This window comes from Crocuta crocuta, unplaced genomic scaffold, assembly GCF_008692635.1.
Source record: "Crocuta crocuta isolate KB4526 unplaced genomic scaffold, BGI_CrCroc_1.0 scaffold431, whole genome shotgun sequence".
Classification (NCBI taxonomy): domain Eukaryota; kingdom Metazoa; phylum Chordata; class Mammalia; order Carnivora; family Hyaenidae; genus Crocuta; species Crocuta crocuta.
In genome coordinates, this window is record NW_027528859.1 from 2,690,228 (window position 1) to 2,708,256 (window position 18,029).

Below are 18,029 nucleotides of genomic sequence, written 5' to 3' on the forward strand. Positions count from 1 at the left end.
TAACAAGAAGTACCCAGAGTCCACCTCAGTGGGGAAGAAGCAGAGTCAGTTCACAACAGGTCAAATAACAGGATTCAAACTGATCAAATCCCATGACACAGAGCCTCTAGCTGGCATTGCTAGGGAAGTTAGAACAACAACAAAAAACCTTTAAGATGGCCAATGGACATTTTAATAATAAAATACAATAAAAACATTATAACATTGATAATGATCACATCTTATAAAGACATTAAATGTGAATTTATTTATACCTTTCAAGAAATAACTCATTATAAGAACTTGAGATACTTAGGATATTTTAGGATTTAACCACCCAAAGGTACAATGGTAATAACGTTTCAAAATGGAGACAGCTTTAAAAAAGTTCCTCTTACCTGCTAGCTTACACTTCGTAGCTTGGAATGAGAGTGAACAGAACTTTGGGTTCAATTTGTATGCTTTGCTCTTTTCAATATTTTCACTAAAACCATAGTCAACATAGCATACCTAATGATAACAAAAACAACATTAGGCTCATATAAAATTCTTTATCCTCACTTCTTAAAAAACATTTGACACATTTGACCGGCTCCATTTATTCCCTAATGGCACGTTCAGTGGCACTAGACTGCCTGGAAAATGGCAGGGCTGTTGTCCCTGGCTTAGCCCAGAAGAGAAAGGCAAGTGCTGGCACTAGGGAAGCCAGGGCCCCAGACTCCAGGCCTCACTCCTCTTGGCCAACAGGAAGACCGAGGTAAGACTGCTGCACTCAGATGCCTCGCTGCTGCAGCTTCTCCACCAGCACTGACTGCCCCGCCCCTTCCTATCTTGGTTTCCCTACTTCCACTAATGATGTGCATTCTTAGGGAGCAGGGTTGGTTTCTAGAGGGGGTGTCACTTACAGAGGAGTATTTATCAGATTTGAAATCCCCAAAACAGCACTTGTGGCTACCTGCTCCCAGTTGTTATGCTTCGAGAGACCAAGATGCTTTCTGTCGATGACAACAATGATGTTATGGCTAGATAACAGGGAATTCTACACTGTAAAAATAGGTACTTTTTTTTTCCTCCAGTGGAACAAAGCTGGGTTAGGCCTTTGTCCAGCTCAACAAAAGGCCCCCAAATCTGCTGGACAGAGTTCTGTGTTTGCAGAAACCTGCACGACTCTTCCTTAACTATTAGCACAGATCACGAAGAGCTTGGGTGTTATCTCTGGGGTATTAATAACATCTTCTATTGGAGAGAAAATATATTTTAAAAAGCCTATTTTTTTAAAATAAAATCTAGGGGCACCTGGGTGGCTCAGTTGGTTAAGCATCCGACTTCAGCTCGGTCATTATCTCACTGTTCATGGGTTTGAATTGTGTGTCGGGCTCTGTGCTGACAGCTCAGAGCCTGGAGCTGCTTCAGATTCTGTGTCTCCCTCTTTATCTGCCCCTCCCCCACTCATGCTGGCTCACTCTCTCGCTCTCGCTCTCTTGCTCTCTCTCTCAAAAATAAAAACATTTAAAACAATTTAAAAAAATAGAAACACTGAGCTGTGGTTTAAAAGGATAACTATAGAACGATAAACTAAGAATCTGAGGGAAAGTGTTAAAAAACCTAGCATGCTTCTCTAATTAAAACAGATGATGGTTATTCAAACAAAACAAAAACCAGAGCGAAGGCACCACTAAGAAATACCAGGTAGCACAGAGCCAGGTGCTTTCACTTTTTATAGAACAATTAAGTCCACAGGCCAGCTTCTTAGTACCTAGATTATATTAGTAAACATACAAAACAGAAATTCTCCCCAGTGTGGAATCAAATGAAAAAGACAAGAGACGCGGAGACTGCGAACACCCTTCCGGACCCCTGATAAGTGGGTCTGCGGGGCTTGTATGTCCCATGATTGCAATCAGCTCCCAGAGTCCCTATCTTGATTCAGTGCTCCCGGAGGGAGGCCGATGTCTCTGGCAGAGCTCCCACAGCAGGCAGCCAGCCACTTAGCTGTCCTGGCCCTTTTCTCCAGTCCCAAATCAGCACTTGTTCCTCTTTCTCATAGGCCTCAGGAGTCAGGCAGCACTTGTGTCCTTTCATAGCTATCACTACCTACAACTTGGACTCTGCTCTTCCCAGACCTGGAATACGGAGAACATGGCCTACCAAGAGAACATAATATGTGAAATCATCATCCCGGGGAAATTCAGATTTCATTTCTAGCATCAAAAGATTAAAGAATAACTGCTCCAAAATCTTCAAAGGGTTCCCGTAACATTTGGAGTTTGCTCTCTTTTCTTTCTTTCTGAATCAAACACCGTGCATTTGTATGGCGCTGCATTTACAAAACACTCACTGGGTTGCTAGTTTGACTCGCACCACACTGCCTGCTCTGCGTTGCTGAGTGGAGTTTCTCTCCCTAATGCCTTGGGATCAGCACAAGCAGGCTCCCAGGCCTGGCGCGGAGCCCCAGTCAATTCCTGGTTCTCTGGCACCATCAAGTGGCCGTAGATCTCACCGCGCCAGCTGAGTGATAGCAGACGTCCTTGGGATGCGGGTCTGGGTTGGGCCCAATCCAGCACCCACTTCAGGGCACTTCATACTCCTATTTCCCACCCTCACCAAAGACTGACAAGTGGAAAGCAAGGAAGGAATTGTATTCGCTGTCAAGCACAGCATGGCTCAAGAGAAACAAGACTTGCTAAGTAGTGGGGGTTTCTCCAGATAAAAGGAGAACTGTGTCCGCATGCTTCACGGGGTTGGGGGGCAGGAGCTCAGGCAGAATTGTTCCAAGGACTGCAGTCTAAGAGATCGTATAACATACTGAGACGCCCCCTTCACTCTCAACACCAGCCATAGATCTTAGCACCCCTATGCATTCGGCTGGTGCTCCCTCCAGACAGGACGCTTTCTCCTTCTGGCTTATGTGACACTACCCTCTTGGGTTTTACTTCTTCTTTAGCCATTCTTAGGATTGTGTGAAAGGTTTTCTTTCCCAGAGGAGGTACCAGTGAAGACAGGGTCACAAGATCAGAGTGTTTTCATGCAGGGAAGGGCATTTGAGATACATATAAGGGAATGGAGGGACTTAACCAAGGGTACAGAACTATTCACTGGCAGAGACGGGACTAAGGTCCAAGCTGCTAATCACACTGTGTTCCCCACTGGTCCAGTTCTTTGCTTGGTCCTTAACTTTTTCCCTCCAAACTTTATTCACATATAATTTACACTGAATGAAAAATGCCCATTTAAAGTATACAGTTTGATGTATACACCCATACAATGACCATCATAATCAAGATATAGACCACATCCACACTTCAAACACTTCCCCCTTTCCCCCTTCCAAAAAGGCTGCCTTCACCTTCTGTCCCAGGCAACCAATGACCTGATTTCAATTACAGATGAATTTTTAGCTGTTCTCAGCCATCACTTACCTGGAATCAGACAGGATAGCTCTTTTGTATCTGGCTTCTCTCACTTACAGTCCGTGAGTTTTATCCACATGACTGTTTTCAGTAGTTCATGCCTTTTACTGTTGACTAGTATTCCATTCTATGAGTATACTACAATTTGCTTATACATTTACCTACTGGTAAGCATTTGAGTTGTTTCCAGTTTGGGACTAGTAGTAATAAACTAGTACAAACTAGTAGTTTGTAGTTGTAGTTGTACAAACTACAAACTTGTGTACCTTTTGGTGGACCTCTATTTTCACTTCTCTTGTGTAAATAATTAGGCTGCAGATGGTAAGTTTAAAAATTTTATAAGAAACTGCCAAACTGTTTCAACTTTCAGATTTTTATCGTCAGGCCAAACTGCTTAAAAATCGTATCTTTGGGGCACCTGGGTGGCTTAGTCGGTTAAGCGTCCGACTTTCGCTTAGGTCATGATCTCGCGGTTCGTGGGTTCGAGCCCTGCGTCGGGCTCTGTGCTGACTGCCAGCTCAGAGCCTGGAGCCTGTTTCAGTCTGTGTCTCCCTCTCTCTCTGACCCTCCCCTGCTCACACTGTATCTCTCTCTCTCTGTCTCCTGGAAATAAATAAAAAACATTAAAAAATTAAAAAAAAAAAAGTATCCAATAATAAAAATTCTTGAAAAAAAAAAAAATTGTATCTTTGTAGATTTAGTTAAGGAATTTCCTAAATTTCTCTGTGAGTGATTAAGTGGTTAGGGCGAGTTTGCTTCCAGAGAAGGCCAGTGCCTCTTGTATTGAACCATCTGGGTAAGAAACAGCAAACACCCTTTCTGACCCTCCCGACCCTGTGCTTGGGGCCAAGGGTTTCAGGGCAGAGTATCTGATGGACCTAAGCCCAGATTCAGCGAGCACTAAAAGGGTTATTTGCCAGGGACTGACACCACCACAATTAATTAAATAGGTTTCAAATTATAGAACAGAGGCTGCAGAAATACAAGTATATTTCCCTGCTTCCAAAACCCAGACAAAACTGCACCTTGAGAGCAAGAGAATTCTCGTTCTCCATCTCTGCACTGAGGGAAAGAAGAGGCTGGGGGGCAGAGGCTGACGGCCAAGAACATGGCCAAGTCTGAAAGGCTTAGAGCCTGCTGACGCAAGAGACTGGCCAAGGAGCCATCTGGCCTCTCCAAGAGGACAGAGGGCAGCACTTGGACAGCTCTCAGGGCACAACCCAAGTCCTGCTTGGGGTCCTCTGCTGGCTGCAGAAGAGGGGAGAGGAGGGCTGTCATGGCCTCTGGTCTGTATTGCCTCCCTTACTCCCAAACACTGATCTTCATAGGGAGACCCCAGAGCTTTGATCAGTAGCTATTACATATCTCCTGAAAATGGAAATACTTTTCCTGATTATATCGGGGGTTATGAGTACTGCCATGGAGAAGACTTTTTTTTTTTTTCTTAAACTCAAACTCTGAGATCATATGACTACCACTGACTTAAAAGCTGACAGGGATACTCTTTTACAGATATTATCTTGTCAACTTCTGGAAAAAACTAAATGCAGTTAGGAAGAACACAGTATTACAAGGAACACCTACGTTTGAAAAATAATGTGTGTGTCTTCATAATGCTATGAAGTAAACAGTGCTTGCCTTTATTTTGTTCTCATCCATCGAGATGATCTGTGCCCGTAACCAAGCATCCTCCTCAGCATTCACAGCCAGTAACTGCCCAACATGCACAGTCTGGACTGGCGTGATCTTGGGGTTCTTACTGTAATACTCCTTCATCTCATCTTCCATTAATTCCTGAGCAGCCGAATAGTCTTTGCCCACATACCTGAATTAGTTAAAGGAAGAGAACACAAATGAGGCAACCCAGAAGGAAGAAAATGACAGGAATTCACTAATGTCACTCTGGTTTTTTTCTACTGCCATCCTTCCAGTCTCAGACATGGCTTATGTCAATAGGCAAGAGAACACATATTTAGTAAACATTTCTGTCTTGATAAAGGAAAATGCAACATTGTGGAGCTCACTCAAAACAAGACCAGGCCGAACACACCAGATCAAATGCTTGACAACAATCCAGACAGCTGGAGGACCTAACAGTAAGCAGCCAAGGAAACTTCGGGGAGGGTGAGGCTGGGAAAAGATTCAAAGGAAGGGAAGAGAGGAAAATATGGTGGAAAATGGAGACACCAGGTCAGGCCAGATTAGCATGAGTCTATTTAAGAATTTTACTAAGGCTGCTGGAAATCTTTGTAGATTACTGAGAAGAGAATCCACTTGACAGTTTTGCCCTAAGGCTAGGTTTGAACAAGACTCAAGCTCTGAAAACCAAGGACACTTTAACAGAGAAAAACAAAGCCTTAAATGCACTAAATACAACCATGAGACAACCCATCCCCCCCAGCTGACTGAACAAGTTTAAACAAATCACAACAAAACGCTGAGTTCTGATACCCTTAACGAGATGATATCTTTAGCTAAATCTCTCTTAAATTGTTTGCTTTCTGAGAAGACTTTTTCAGGATACGGCCTATCTCCTTCTACGATTTTCTGCTGTTAAAACTGCAGTCACCTTGTCCCAGTTGATTATCAAAACACACTATTTCCCTTTGTGCCACAAATAGGCTCTGTGTTCTTGCCTTTTAGTACTCAGAGACAACTCCATCAAAGGCCTCCTTCCAGCAAATCAAGTTCAGCTCCTGTTAACAGGAGCTGTGTTTCAGCCATAGGACGAAGCCTTTTTAGCTGGAGGCTGTGCTGTAACAGCACAAGAATCACTGACTAGGGAGATGGGGGATATGCCAACCAGCACATTGCTCTTTGCACTGTTGCGCTTTTACCTAGGGCCCAAGTGGTCTTATGCAGCTTCAAGAGACTATTCCTTTGAGAATGTTTCTCATGCATTCTTGGTAACTATCAGCAGGACAGAAGACACCCTATTCAACCTATTCGTTACTTGAGGTTAAAAAGCTTTAAAAAGTCCTACACAAAATGAAAAGAATGCCTTTTTTGAGCAATGGCTATTTTAAAACCAAATATTGCATGCATATTATTTACTCTAGAAACAGCTGAAGAAGATTTGTCACACTCTGCTGGTTAAATTTATTGAACTTTACAAATGGTAAGGTGCTGCCTGGGGTGCAGCGGCATCTCAGTTCTGACGTCCTGGAGGAGGTCTGCAGCTCTGCCTGAGCGCCCATTTCCCCAGACCTAGAGTCTCACGGGTCCTCCTTTTAGTGCTGACACAGCCCTGGGAGCCCACTGGCCAAGGCCTGGGCAGCAGCCTGTGACTTGGTAGTGTGCTCAGCGCAGGTACCTGCTAAGGAGGAGGAGGGTGGAGAGAAACAGCATGAAATATGCTCCCTATGGCAACCAGCAGAGAAAAATGGCTACTTGGCTTGGGTGGGGAATGATATTATGGTTGGTATGGTGGTGGGTAGTGGGAAGAATGAAGTCCTGCCCTGTCCCCAAATTACCTGAACAAATGGGCAAAGAACGATATGTAGGCCAATTCAGGTATTCGATAAGTACAAAGTCTCACAAAGTTAATTTTTGAGACTGAAGACAAGGGATTCCCACGCTTGAGCTGAGGTCTGTGCCACAATACCTCCTCAGACCCTTCATGAGTCACAGGCCTAGTTTCCAGAGCCTACTGTCTGCCTGGGTGAAGATGTGAATATAGAATAGGGCTCAGCCCAATTGGAATTACTAAGTCTCTGGGGTTGGTGGGTGCAGGATGCCAACGACCTAGGGTCAATCTAACAGCACACATTACCCATCATGCTTGCTGGCTGCTAGCCACTGTGCTGAACAGGTAGAATACTGACTCCAGGATTCAAATTTATATTGGAAAAGGAGAGCTGAACAATCTGAAGACATGGACCTAATTATCCTGACGTAGATTAGAACCCTTCTACTAAAGTCCAGGACCTGATCCAGATTCCTGCCAACCCTTGGTGAGAACACCAGAAATCACATGATCTGTTGAGCCTAGTGCTGGGTGCTTGGTCTCTGACTATAGAACTGACAACTAATAGTAACAGGCACCAAAGGATCTTGCCAAGAAGGCAGATTTAGATTTCTTCTAAATGGTCGGAGTTAGCCATGTGCTCCTCAACATCCTTCTTTTACCTCAATTTATTAGTGAACCACAGTGGAATCCCCAACCCTCAACAACCCATTTACATCTTCAGGCCATACCACATCTTAGAATAAAAGCTTTATTCATTTACTACCTCTGTACAGAACAAGACCTCTCTAAAGCTTCTGTATATTCTAGTTAGAGCATACCATGACACTTGATTACACTTCATTATCCACTCAGACTTTTACCTATGATTCTCTGGAGGAATAACAGCCCAAATTTCAACATTTTTGTTGAAGAATCCTGGATACTGTTCTGATTCACCTTTTCCTTTTCTGTCCACAGCCATACTCTAGGCTGGTGCCTCCAGAGATCTACCTATACTGGTTCCATTCTTTATCCCAAGTTAGAAACTACAAAGTGTAGTCTTTTAATATCTTCTATGTATTCTGTATTTTCTCCAAAAGTCCATGTCAAGTGCCTGGGGCTGGACCATTTTTTGTAATTCTGGCTATCATCAGCCACGCTGGCAATGGCTTTTCCGCTCAGGCAATGGTATCAAAAGGCTCAAGTAACCAGAGAGTACCTTTGGCTCTAAGGGCTAATCTTATGTATTATACTAGGTAGGCAGTGCTTAGCTATTTTGACTTCTGTAAAATGCTACACAATCCCAGATTAAATAGTATTACCTACCCAGTGGGAGGCTTACTTATTCTATGGATTAGGCATTCATTGCTTTTGACATACAGTTATCATTATGCTTTTGACATAGATTCTTTTCACATGCAGACCAAATTATCATTCCAATTTTATAAAACCGTTATCTTTTCTCACAAGAACAGTTGCATATTTAACAAATCTAACAAATATTCAGAATATATGCAGGGATTAATTTTTTAAAGTACTCTGATTTCAAGATGCTCACTGTCTTCTGGAAGAGATGAATGTACATTTATAATCATTAATGTAGAAGAAATAAAAATTAATCTCCTAAGAGATATGAACACAGTTCTGGCAGTTGAGAGAAATGTACAAGATATAAAAAGAATTATTGCTATACTTCATTATAACTCTACAGAACTAAAAATATACTATTCTTCCTCAATTCCCAGCATCCGTGGGAAGAATAGCCAAGTAACAACAATACAGCAGGATCCTAAAGAATTAGAAAATAAAACTCGCCTGATAACCACTTCATTTGTGTTGCTCAGTTCAACCACCAATACAGATGGGGATGCCTCAGTCGGAATGATTAACGGAGGAACTGTTGTATTCTCCACAAAGGTATCAGCACTTTTGGAAATGTTTTCTTCTATCTGCAAATATTCTTGTTCAACCATAGACTTGATCTCAAAATCGCCATGTGCTTGCCCTGCATCCTTTAGGATTTTGTCAGTGGGCAGTGGAAGTTTAGCATAGAGAATGGCCTTCTGGGGATTTCCAGAAATGTAGTCTATGGTGCATACGTCAGAAAGCGAGGCAAGATTTTTTAAGGCATCCTCAGGTAATTTCATTTTGTACATGTCCTCAAATGCTTTGGGGAGTGCACTGGCCCAAAGACCACTTGAGTATTTCACCAGAAGCTCCGCAACTTTCTCTTTAAAGTCTCCTGGCATAACTGCTGGACACCCTTTTAATGGTGGTATTTGTTTTGGAGCAGGTAGTGGGGATGGAGGCACTTTTTCACCATCCAGTTCACTTCTCAAAAGCTGCTTTCTCTTAGCTGGATAAAGAAGTAAATCTTGACCACCACTGCAAGGTTTTTCCACCTGAAATTTTTAAATAAAGCAAATGACAGATATTTCAATGGCTATAAACAACCTGAAAACACATTAATGCATTTTAATGAGAATAACACTGTTTTCAAATTAATCAAGAAAAACAAAAGTGTACCTTCTACTCTTCTCAACCACTAAGACTTAATGCCTTGCCTTCATCTGCAAATAACACCATGAGCCATGTTTTAGAAATAAATAGGAAATGAAATAGCATTAATTTCCCTTATGAGACATCTGGCTTCCAACAATCCTACAAAATCATGATAGTTTCTGCCCTTAAGCCACATATCTCATTTAGTTCTCTCTGTCAAATCCAAAGCAACAATCCAAATTGGCTGAATAGAAGGTGGGATGAAGCCATGAAAAGATATCAGAATTGTCAGGGACAAAATTGACTGGGACAAAAGCTAGGACATCTTTAGACAAAACTAAAGAGCTAGCTTTTTTCTTCTTCTTGCAGTATCCTGAGAAAATCCTTAGCTTTATGTTATTTAGAAAGGTATAGTTTTTACAACCACTAAAGTAGAAAGTTAGCTGAAAGTTGCCCCTCCAAAGAACAAGAGATAAAAATTCCTGGCATTTGTACATCCTCCAATCCCTAATTTTATCTGTGTAACATTTCTGAGTATGGCTCGATGGCATCTCTTTGTGTAAGAGAAGAAAGAGAAAAGAAAGTGACGTATGGAGCCACTTTTTCCAAGTTGTAAGCCTTGCTATTACTAGACCAGGGTACAAGCTGGATCCCATCACCTGTTTTTGCCTTGTCTATGAGCTAATATGATTTGTATATTTTTAAATTGTTGAAAAAATCAAAAGAATTATTTTGTGATGTGAAAATTAGATTAAATTCAGCATACATAAGGTTTTACTGGAACATAGCCATGCCCATTTGCTTATGCGTTGTGGATGGTTGCCTTTGCAGTTCAATAGCAGAGTCAAGTGGCTGTGCCCTTTATAAAAAAAGGTTTCTCAACTTTTGATTAGACTGAAGTTAGCATTGATAGCCCCATAAGATGTTCCTGTTTTGTCAGATCCTATTCAGCTATTTCTTAGCTTCAATTTAAGCCCTTGGCAGAACATTCCAGACCACTAATGTAATAATACAAGCTTATAAGAAGTCCTCCCTCTCCCAAGAAAAATAGAGTACTAAAGTACACTGAGTAGCTTGTTAGTAAAGAACGTTGACTTCATTTACTCATTTTCTATATAATGCTTAGGAAGAACATAAGTATGTATACACAAAGAAGGTATTGTCTTGTTACCCAAGAAGAGCATTAAAAAGTTGAGAGGGGTAGTCAATTGAAAATTAAGACAGATACCTTTTAGTCTTGACTATATATTCTAGATGCTACATGAGAAGGATGAATATTAACACAAGTAGAAAACATTAGATTTTCCTCCTCACATTCTTCTGCCAATGTGTGTTGAAGTTTTGAGGACTGGGGGGAAAGTCCGTACCTAAAACCTCAAACATCAATAAAGGTAGAGGCAACTCAGTCTGTGTTTATCATCTGCCGACACTCCCTGTCATTGTTGGTGGACTCCAGCTGTTAGAACACCAACAACACCTGTGACCAGTGTGATACCTTGTGACACTCTGGATGGTGCATTATAGGACAGTCACAATTTATGTCCCTAATTTTAAGCCTTAGGGATATACATATTCGGACCACTTCTTGTTCTGCTCTCAATGGTCTTGAGACTCGTGTTTTTAAATCTGAAACCTTAAAACGTCAATCCCTACCGTGCTTTAAGAAACTTAATAAGATGCAAGAATACAGTATCCAGAGAAGACCTGAGAAACATACCTTTGGAGCAAATGGAGAAATAAAATAGAGTTCTATGTGAATTATTCACTTATTATATAGAATCCCAATTAATGTAATCTTAGATTTAGACAGGACAGTCCTCCATATCAAAAGCCAGCTGAGGCTTCAGGGCCCATCTTCGTTCTTTGCCTACAGACCTCTTCTCAATTTTTTGCAATACCTTCTCCAAAGTGGATGGTAGAAACTAATTTCAGTGGAATATCTTATTTATCTAAAACAACTCTCACAAGCCCCACAACCCAACTGTCCACATGGCTTCTTTTAACTCAAGAGAGAATAGGAAGTGTTCTTCAGCTTTATGACCGTTTTCTTTCTGGTGACTGAACTGGAACATGAGATACTTCAGTGTTTGTTCAACAGTCCCCTAGGGGTTGCCAGGGTGGCTCAGCTGGTTAAGCATCTGACTTCGACTCAGGTCATGATCTCATGGTTTGTGACCTCGAGCCCCGCATCAGGCTCTGTGTTGACAGTGCTGAGTCTGCTGGGGATTCTCTCTCCCCCTCTCTTTATGCCCCTTTCCCTCTGTGTTTCAAAATAAATAAACAAACCTTAAAAAAAAAAACACCCACTCTCTCCACTTCCAGTCCTGAAGCTTCCATTCCCACCTGTGCTTCAGATATGATCAGGACCAATTACCTACCAAAGCCCTTTATCAAATCTCTAGACATGATCTCTGACATGGCCAGCACACTGAGTTCTTCTCACCAGGAATTACTGTCTTAACAGAAGTTTATGAACATTAGGGCCACTTAAGGGGCACAGAATTCCCTTTCTTTTCTGACCTTACATCAGAATAATGCTGAACGATCATCTGTTATTAGTAAGCTTCCAGGGCTGTGTCTACAACATTTAAGTCAAGCTTCTTTAGTCAGCCTATAAAGTAGATTTTAACCAACATGCCTAAGTTTATCCAAATTTCTAACAATGGCCAAATAACCACCTAAACTAGAAGATAGATTTCTTTCCTCAGTATTTTCATCTTACTGCTATTGTTTGAAGTAGATAACCACCCCCATTCCCCAAATGACTAGTTCCTTGAATTGTAGGCACTTTCCAATGTGCTTCTTCCTTAATCTCAAGATTGGTTATAAGCCTAAACTCCACTTTGTTCTCCAGTAATTTGGCCTCTTTAAATTCAAATCAGTCTTTACTAAGATTAAGCCTGATTTCAGGAACTGAACCTGGCACTAACCAAGGCCGAATGAGATGTTCTTCAATACATTAGACAATATTCATGGATAAGCTTAGTGATACAGATAATATGTCTGATCCACATGCTTTCTAAGCAATCTTTGGAGACTGGCTGAAGGGTTACTGAATTCAAAGAGAAAAATTATGCAAGTCATGTCATTTCAAGTTAAAAAAACATAACTTAAAACAAATGTAATTTTTTGCAACTTTGTTTTAAAATCTTCATATGTATGAAAATTTGCTTTTCCCAAGCATTCTACAGTGATTGTTACCTATCCTCCACAAAATGTGTCTTTGTCTCTCTTTAATTTTCTGGTATATAGACTTAGGAAAGATACCTACTACTATAGCCCAAGTTTATGACAATCTCCCCCAAATACAAGGAATTACTATAATGTGGGTTATAGTGTGGTGTCCGTTTACTGTGCTCTGATTTACTGTGCTCTGATGCATCTGACCCAATTGACATGTGATCTCCTGTCATAGCCCTCAAGTAAACAGCTTTCTTTAGCCTTCACAAATGACCAAGGTAAGTTATCAGCTACTTGAAATATGGCTTTTATTATATTCTTAGTTTGATATGTCAGCAACTCATCATTTTTAAAATTTTTTTAATGTTTATTCCTTTTTGAGAGACAGAGAGAGACAGAGCATGAGTGGGGGAGGGGCAGAGAGAGAGGGAGACACAGAATCTGAAGCAGGCTCCAGGCTCTGAGGTGTCAGCACAGAGCCTGATGCAGGGCTTGAAACCATAACCGCTAGACCATGACCTGAGCTGAAGTTGGCCGATTAACTGACTGAGCCATCCAGGCACCCCAAACACTCATCATTTCAGTTATCTCTTACAGGGATGCTGTATACCCTCTCTAGTTGACCTGATCTGGATACATACCTGAGGACGGAGTCATAAGCCTTCTGTTTTGTAGGAGAAGATTCAAGATCATAATCCTACCCTTTTCCTCCATATTTTGTTTTGTAGCTCTACATTTTTTTTGGTGGGTGGGTGGCTTTGGATATCCACTTAAAAAACTACTAGTTCAACGATTGGGAGGTGGCATGACCTGGAACTTCATATCTTTACTTATCCCCTTCCTCAGCACCTCCAGCCCCAACAGAAAAGGCAGATAGGTAACATAAGAGATTAACTCCCTCCACCATGGAGCTCAAGCCACCTCCTTTGGTACTCATCAGAAGACTCTGGTATCTAATATGCCTTAGACTTTTATCCCCACAAGTTCATTATATTTAGTTTGATTTCTGCCTCATTTGGAATTGCAGTGAGATACTTCTCTCACACACCTCTGGGATTCTGTAAGTTTAGAGTAGACATATTAGGTTTGGTATACGTAAAGCCCAAGGCTTTCAAACATCAATTTCTTCACGAGCCCTATTTGTTCAAATAAAAGTCTTCATCTTATGAACCTAGAAACTTTCTTCTTCTTAATTCTAAGAGGTCTTAATTTTTCCTTTCTGATTTTACCTGTGCTGTAAACTTAAATTCTTGAAGCCCAAATCCTTTGAGTCTATGGAAGTCTCATCTGCTAACTCTGTAGCATAAGCTGCTGAGGTAACCTTACTGTCTCTCATAGAATTAGAATTTTCTTTAGGATTCTGTAACAGAATTGGTATTGTTCAATTAAATAAAAGTTTTCCAAAAGAGTTGTTTAGGCCTTATCCAGCTTCAGTTGTATTTCCACTGGATAGTGGTTCTTTATGTTGAAGCTTTAAGTTCTAAATTTCATTTTATATGGTCACTATCCATGGCAAGCCTGAGACAGTACAGTAAAATCATATTTACCTGGAGACCTGATTCCCAGTTCTCCAAGCATTGGCAAGGTTTTGAACTCAAAAAGAAACCAATTTAAGATTGCTGTCCCTTGCAACAGTGAAAACACTAAAGAGTTACTGACCAGAAGCTAGTACCCTGTGAATAGCCTGTTTACAGAAAGAAAGATTGAGTGGTTAATGACCTCCTTAAGACTCAATCTTTTTTGTGCTAAAGCTGAGAAACGCTGGAAAAGTCATAAAATTGAGAAAGAGATGAGAATACAGTCCCCGATGGCATCATTGGGCCACAATGAAGACAAACTGATAGGCTGGGAGCTGAAGCCTGTAAGGGCAGTGGGTGGGGCATATACTACACACAGAAATATAGAGATGAGCTAAGCCCCACATCTCAATGTTCCATACTACCTACTTCTGCCACCCTCTCCACAGTGCTTTACCAAGGCTAGTGACGCCAAATCCAAGATATTCAGAAACAGTTACAATTTTTTGGTTGCTCCTGTTTAAGAAAGTGTTTGAGGCATGTTCCACAGATATTTAATCACAGGTAAAGGTAAAAAGTTTCTTCTAGAGAGTAACCCCTGACTGTTTACAAACCATCTGCCCAGAGAAACTAAACTCTTTCCACCATCTTGGGTGAATAGTTTTACAGACTGTATATATTCCAAGGCTCATACTCTCTTTGACCTCTCACCCCTTTTCCTACTAAGGACTTCTATCTGATGCTGACTGCAACTATATTAGAACAGACTTCAAGTCCTTGTCATTCAGCATGGCCCAAGGTCAGGCTCTTGTCAGTTTCTCTCAGCAAGACAAGGGCATCTTCTCCTGGCTAAGTGTGAGCAAGCTTTTGGGATGATCTTGGCCAGCAGCTGTGGCTTTCACTGTGCCTTCCAGGCTAAGTAGGTATTCTAGGTATGTTCTCATTACCTTTGGGGGTGGGAGTTGTGCCCCCAAGATAACAGAAACTCACCTTATCTTGAAGTTTTGATCCCTTTCACTTCAGTCATCTACTGCTCCTTATCCTCTCTTGATTTAAACTTTTGTTCTTCCTTCTTTAGTTTTTGCTCTATTCACTGAGATAAGTTCCTTTGGAAGGCTTGCTGGGCATGTCTCTGGTTTACCAGTAGGTTATAACCTGCTTTAGTTTGAGCTGGGCTGCCCCTCAAAAAATGACAGCCTTGTAGGCCCTGGGTGGCTCAGCTGTTTGAGCATCTGATCCTTGATTTAACTTCAGTCATGATTCCAAGGTAGTGGGATGGAGCCCTGAATCAGGCTTTGTGCTAGGTGTGGAACCTCAGCTGGAGGATTCTCTCTCTCCCTCTCTCTCTGCCCATCTTCCTGCTCTCTCTCTCTAAAACAAAACAAAACAAAACAAAAACAGCCTTTTCCTAAATACCTGCTATGTGTCTTACATTGTACTGGCAGCTGCTTTTTATAGTTTGTCTCACTTTATTCCAACAACCCTATGCGATGGGTAGAAATAGTCACATTTTATTTATTTTATTTTTTTAAGGTTTATTCGTTTTTCAGAGATGGAGACAGAGCATGAGCAGGGGAGGGGCAGAGAGAGAGGAAAACACATAATCTGAGGCAGGCTCCAGGCTCTGAGCTGTCAGCACAGAGCCCAAAACAGGGCTTGAACTCATGAACCACGAGATCATGACATGAGCCAATGTCAGACGTCCAACTGAGCCACCCAGACACCACAAAATGGTCACATTTTATAGAAGAGTGGGGCCCTGGAAGGATGATTTGTGTGCTGAAAGTAATGCAGCTAAGAAATGGCAAGGCAAACATGGAACTCCAAAGCCCAAACTTTTTTTTTTTTAATGTTTATTTTGAGAGAGAGAGAGTGAGGAAGGGGCAGAGACAGGGAGAGAGAGAATCCCACACAGCATCTATGCCATCAGTCCACAGCCCAACGTGGGGCTCTAGCTCACAAACTGTGAGATGATGACCCAAGTTGAAACCAAGTGTCAGATGCTTAATGGACTGAGCCACACAGGTGGCCCAGCCCAAACTCCTTCTTTCACTCTCTAGGGTCTGATGGCAGTTGCTCTATTCAAGTTTCAGCACAGCACCATCATACACATCAATGTGTCCGTTCTGATTTTGCCACAGAGCAATTCTTTCTCCTATTCAGATGCTCACTGAAGTTAAATTTAAAAACTGTTCCAAAGTGTTCACTACATATTATTTTATTGGTGAAAAATGAGAAAAGAAGCTGGATTCCAGTTAGATATCAGGGCTATACTCTCAAGGCCTCAGTTTACCTTCTCACTGCGGCTTCTGCTGGCATTGCTCTACAGATTGTATCACTACCGTTAAGTCTGAGCATGCATCACTGCTGTTTCATTTACTCACTTCCTTAGAAATCCAAGTTGTTCATTTTTAGCCCAGAAATATCCAGAATTTTAAAAAGGGCAGTTCATTTGCCTGGGCTGACAGGTGCTTTATTGTCTTCTATAATTAATTACCACAGTTAAGGAAAAATTCCTGAACGTCCAAAACTATAAAAACATATCTCTGTAAGTGGCAAAACTGCCGTCACTACCTATGAAATTACAGAAACTGTTATACTGATACAATTTAGAGCTTTAAGCCTTTTTTAAAGTCTAAGGTATTACAGTACTAAACAACTTGAAGCGCAGTGTGCTTTCCAGTGGGTAGGAGAATGACACTTAACAAAAATACAGATTAACAGTAAAAACTTTTTATAAAAGCATGAATAATTAGTACAACTGGGCATTTTTTTTTATCACTCACATTTTATGTTCTAGGATGTCATTCACAAAATGCCATATTCATAACAAAGGCCGCTGTGCCTCCAGCACAACTCAGAGTGTTGGCCGGTGCTCATCCACTAGGCCGCTGAGGCATGGCACCGATTCTCGGCTGAGCGCCTGTGGTCCTGTCTGGCTCAAAGAACGAGCCCCCCAGCTCGCTCTGCAGCTTTAGATAAGGTACTAAATACAGACAGATAATCTGGCTTATGTGGGAACGGAGCCGTTTCTCTCTCTACCCGTACTGCAGAGAGTGGAGAATGTCGACAAACTCTCTGGGGTTCAACAGTCATTGTGACAAGATTTGGAATTTTACTAGAAACCAAAGTGCCAGAGGTTCTGGATCCTGGGTGGCCTCCTGGAAGGGAGATCTGCTAAGTTCCCACCAAATGACGACTCTTTCATGAGGTGGCCTAGCCTCTGCTCTCCTCCTGAGTTTCTTCTTGAGCCACTCTCTCCTTATTGAATTTCTTTCAGTTTCCTGAAAAAGCCCTGTTTTTCTTTCCATCTCAGGGCTTCGGTATGAGCTGCCTCCTGTGCCTAACTTACTCCAGCTCACCTGTCAGGTTTTAGTGTGGCAGCCACCTCCTCTGGGAAGTTCTTGACTCATCATACTAAGTTGAGCCCTCCTGTTTACACATTTCCTCAGCACCCTGGCACATCTCCTCCAATACAATGGCAGGCTTATCATAATTTGTTCCATGTTTATTTTCTCTGTTAGACAGGAAGTCCCATAAGGGCAAGGACCATGTTTGTCTTGTTTACTGTTATCCCAACGCCCAGGTCAGCATCTGGCTCATAGAAGCATTTTATAAATACTAGCCAAACACAGCAGTTAAGAAGAACACTATTAATAAGAGAAACATTCTAGAATAGCCAAGAGATGTTGCTGTCCTCCTCCAAGGACTGAATGGCAATGCTTGGATTCCAGTACCCTTGGTCTAGAGGTCCACCAGCTTGGGCTCTTTGCCTTCCTAGGACACCTCTCCCAGTTTTTTTCCCTCACAAGTTGCCTAGGAACACTATGCAACTGGTTCATCATTTGTGAGCATAACTTTATGTTCTCTTTAACTTTCAAAACTCAATCCACATTTTGTTGTTGGAAAGATCCCCAAGATTAAGAACAAAAGAGTCAAAGCATCCTTCTGCCTGCATCAAAATGTAATCCAACAGCCTTGTGAAGTGGATTA

General features: G+C 41.7%; 1 protein-coding gene across 2 annotated transcripts in view; it reads right to left on the reverse strand.

Annotated features, from left to right (window-relative positions):
• The window catches only part of TDRD7 (tudor domain containing 7), an 84,200-nt gene that overhangs the window by 20,663 nt on the left and 45,508 nt on the right, over positions 1-18,029 (reverse strand). For both annotated transcript variants that reach the window (XM_077756137.1, XM_077756138.1), the window contains exons 7-9: positions 8,653-9,239; positions 5,028-5,214; positions 378-489 (exon numbers count right to left, since the gene is read on the reverse strand). In XM_077756137.1, the coding sequence (XP_077612263.1) occupies positions 378-489; positions 5,028-5,214; positions 8,653-9,239 (886 nt within the window). The remainder of the gene's footprint in view (positions 1-377; positions 490-5,027; positions 5,215-8,652; positions 9,240-18,029) is intronic.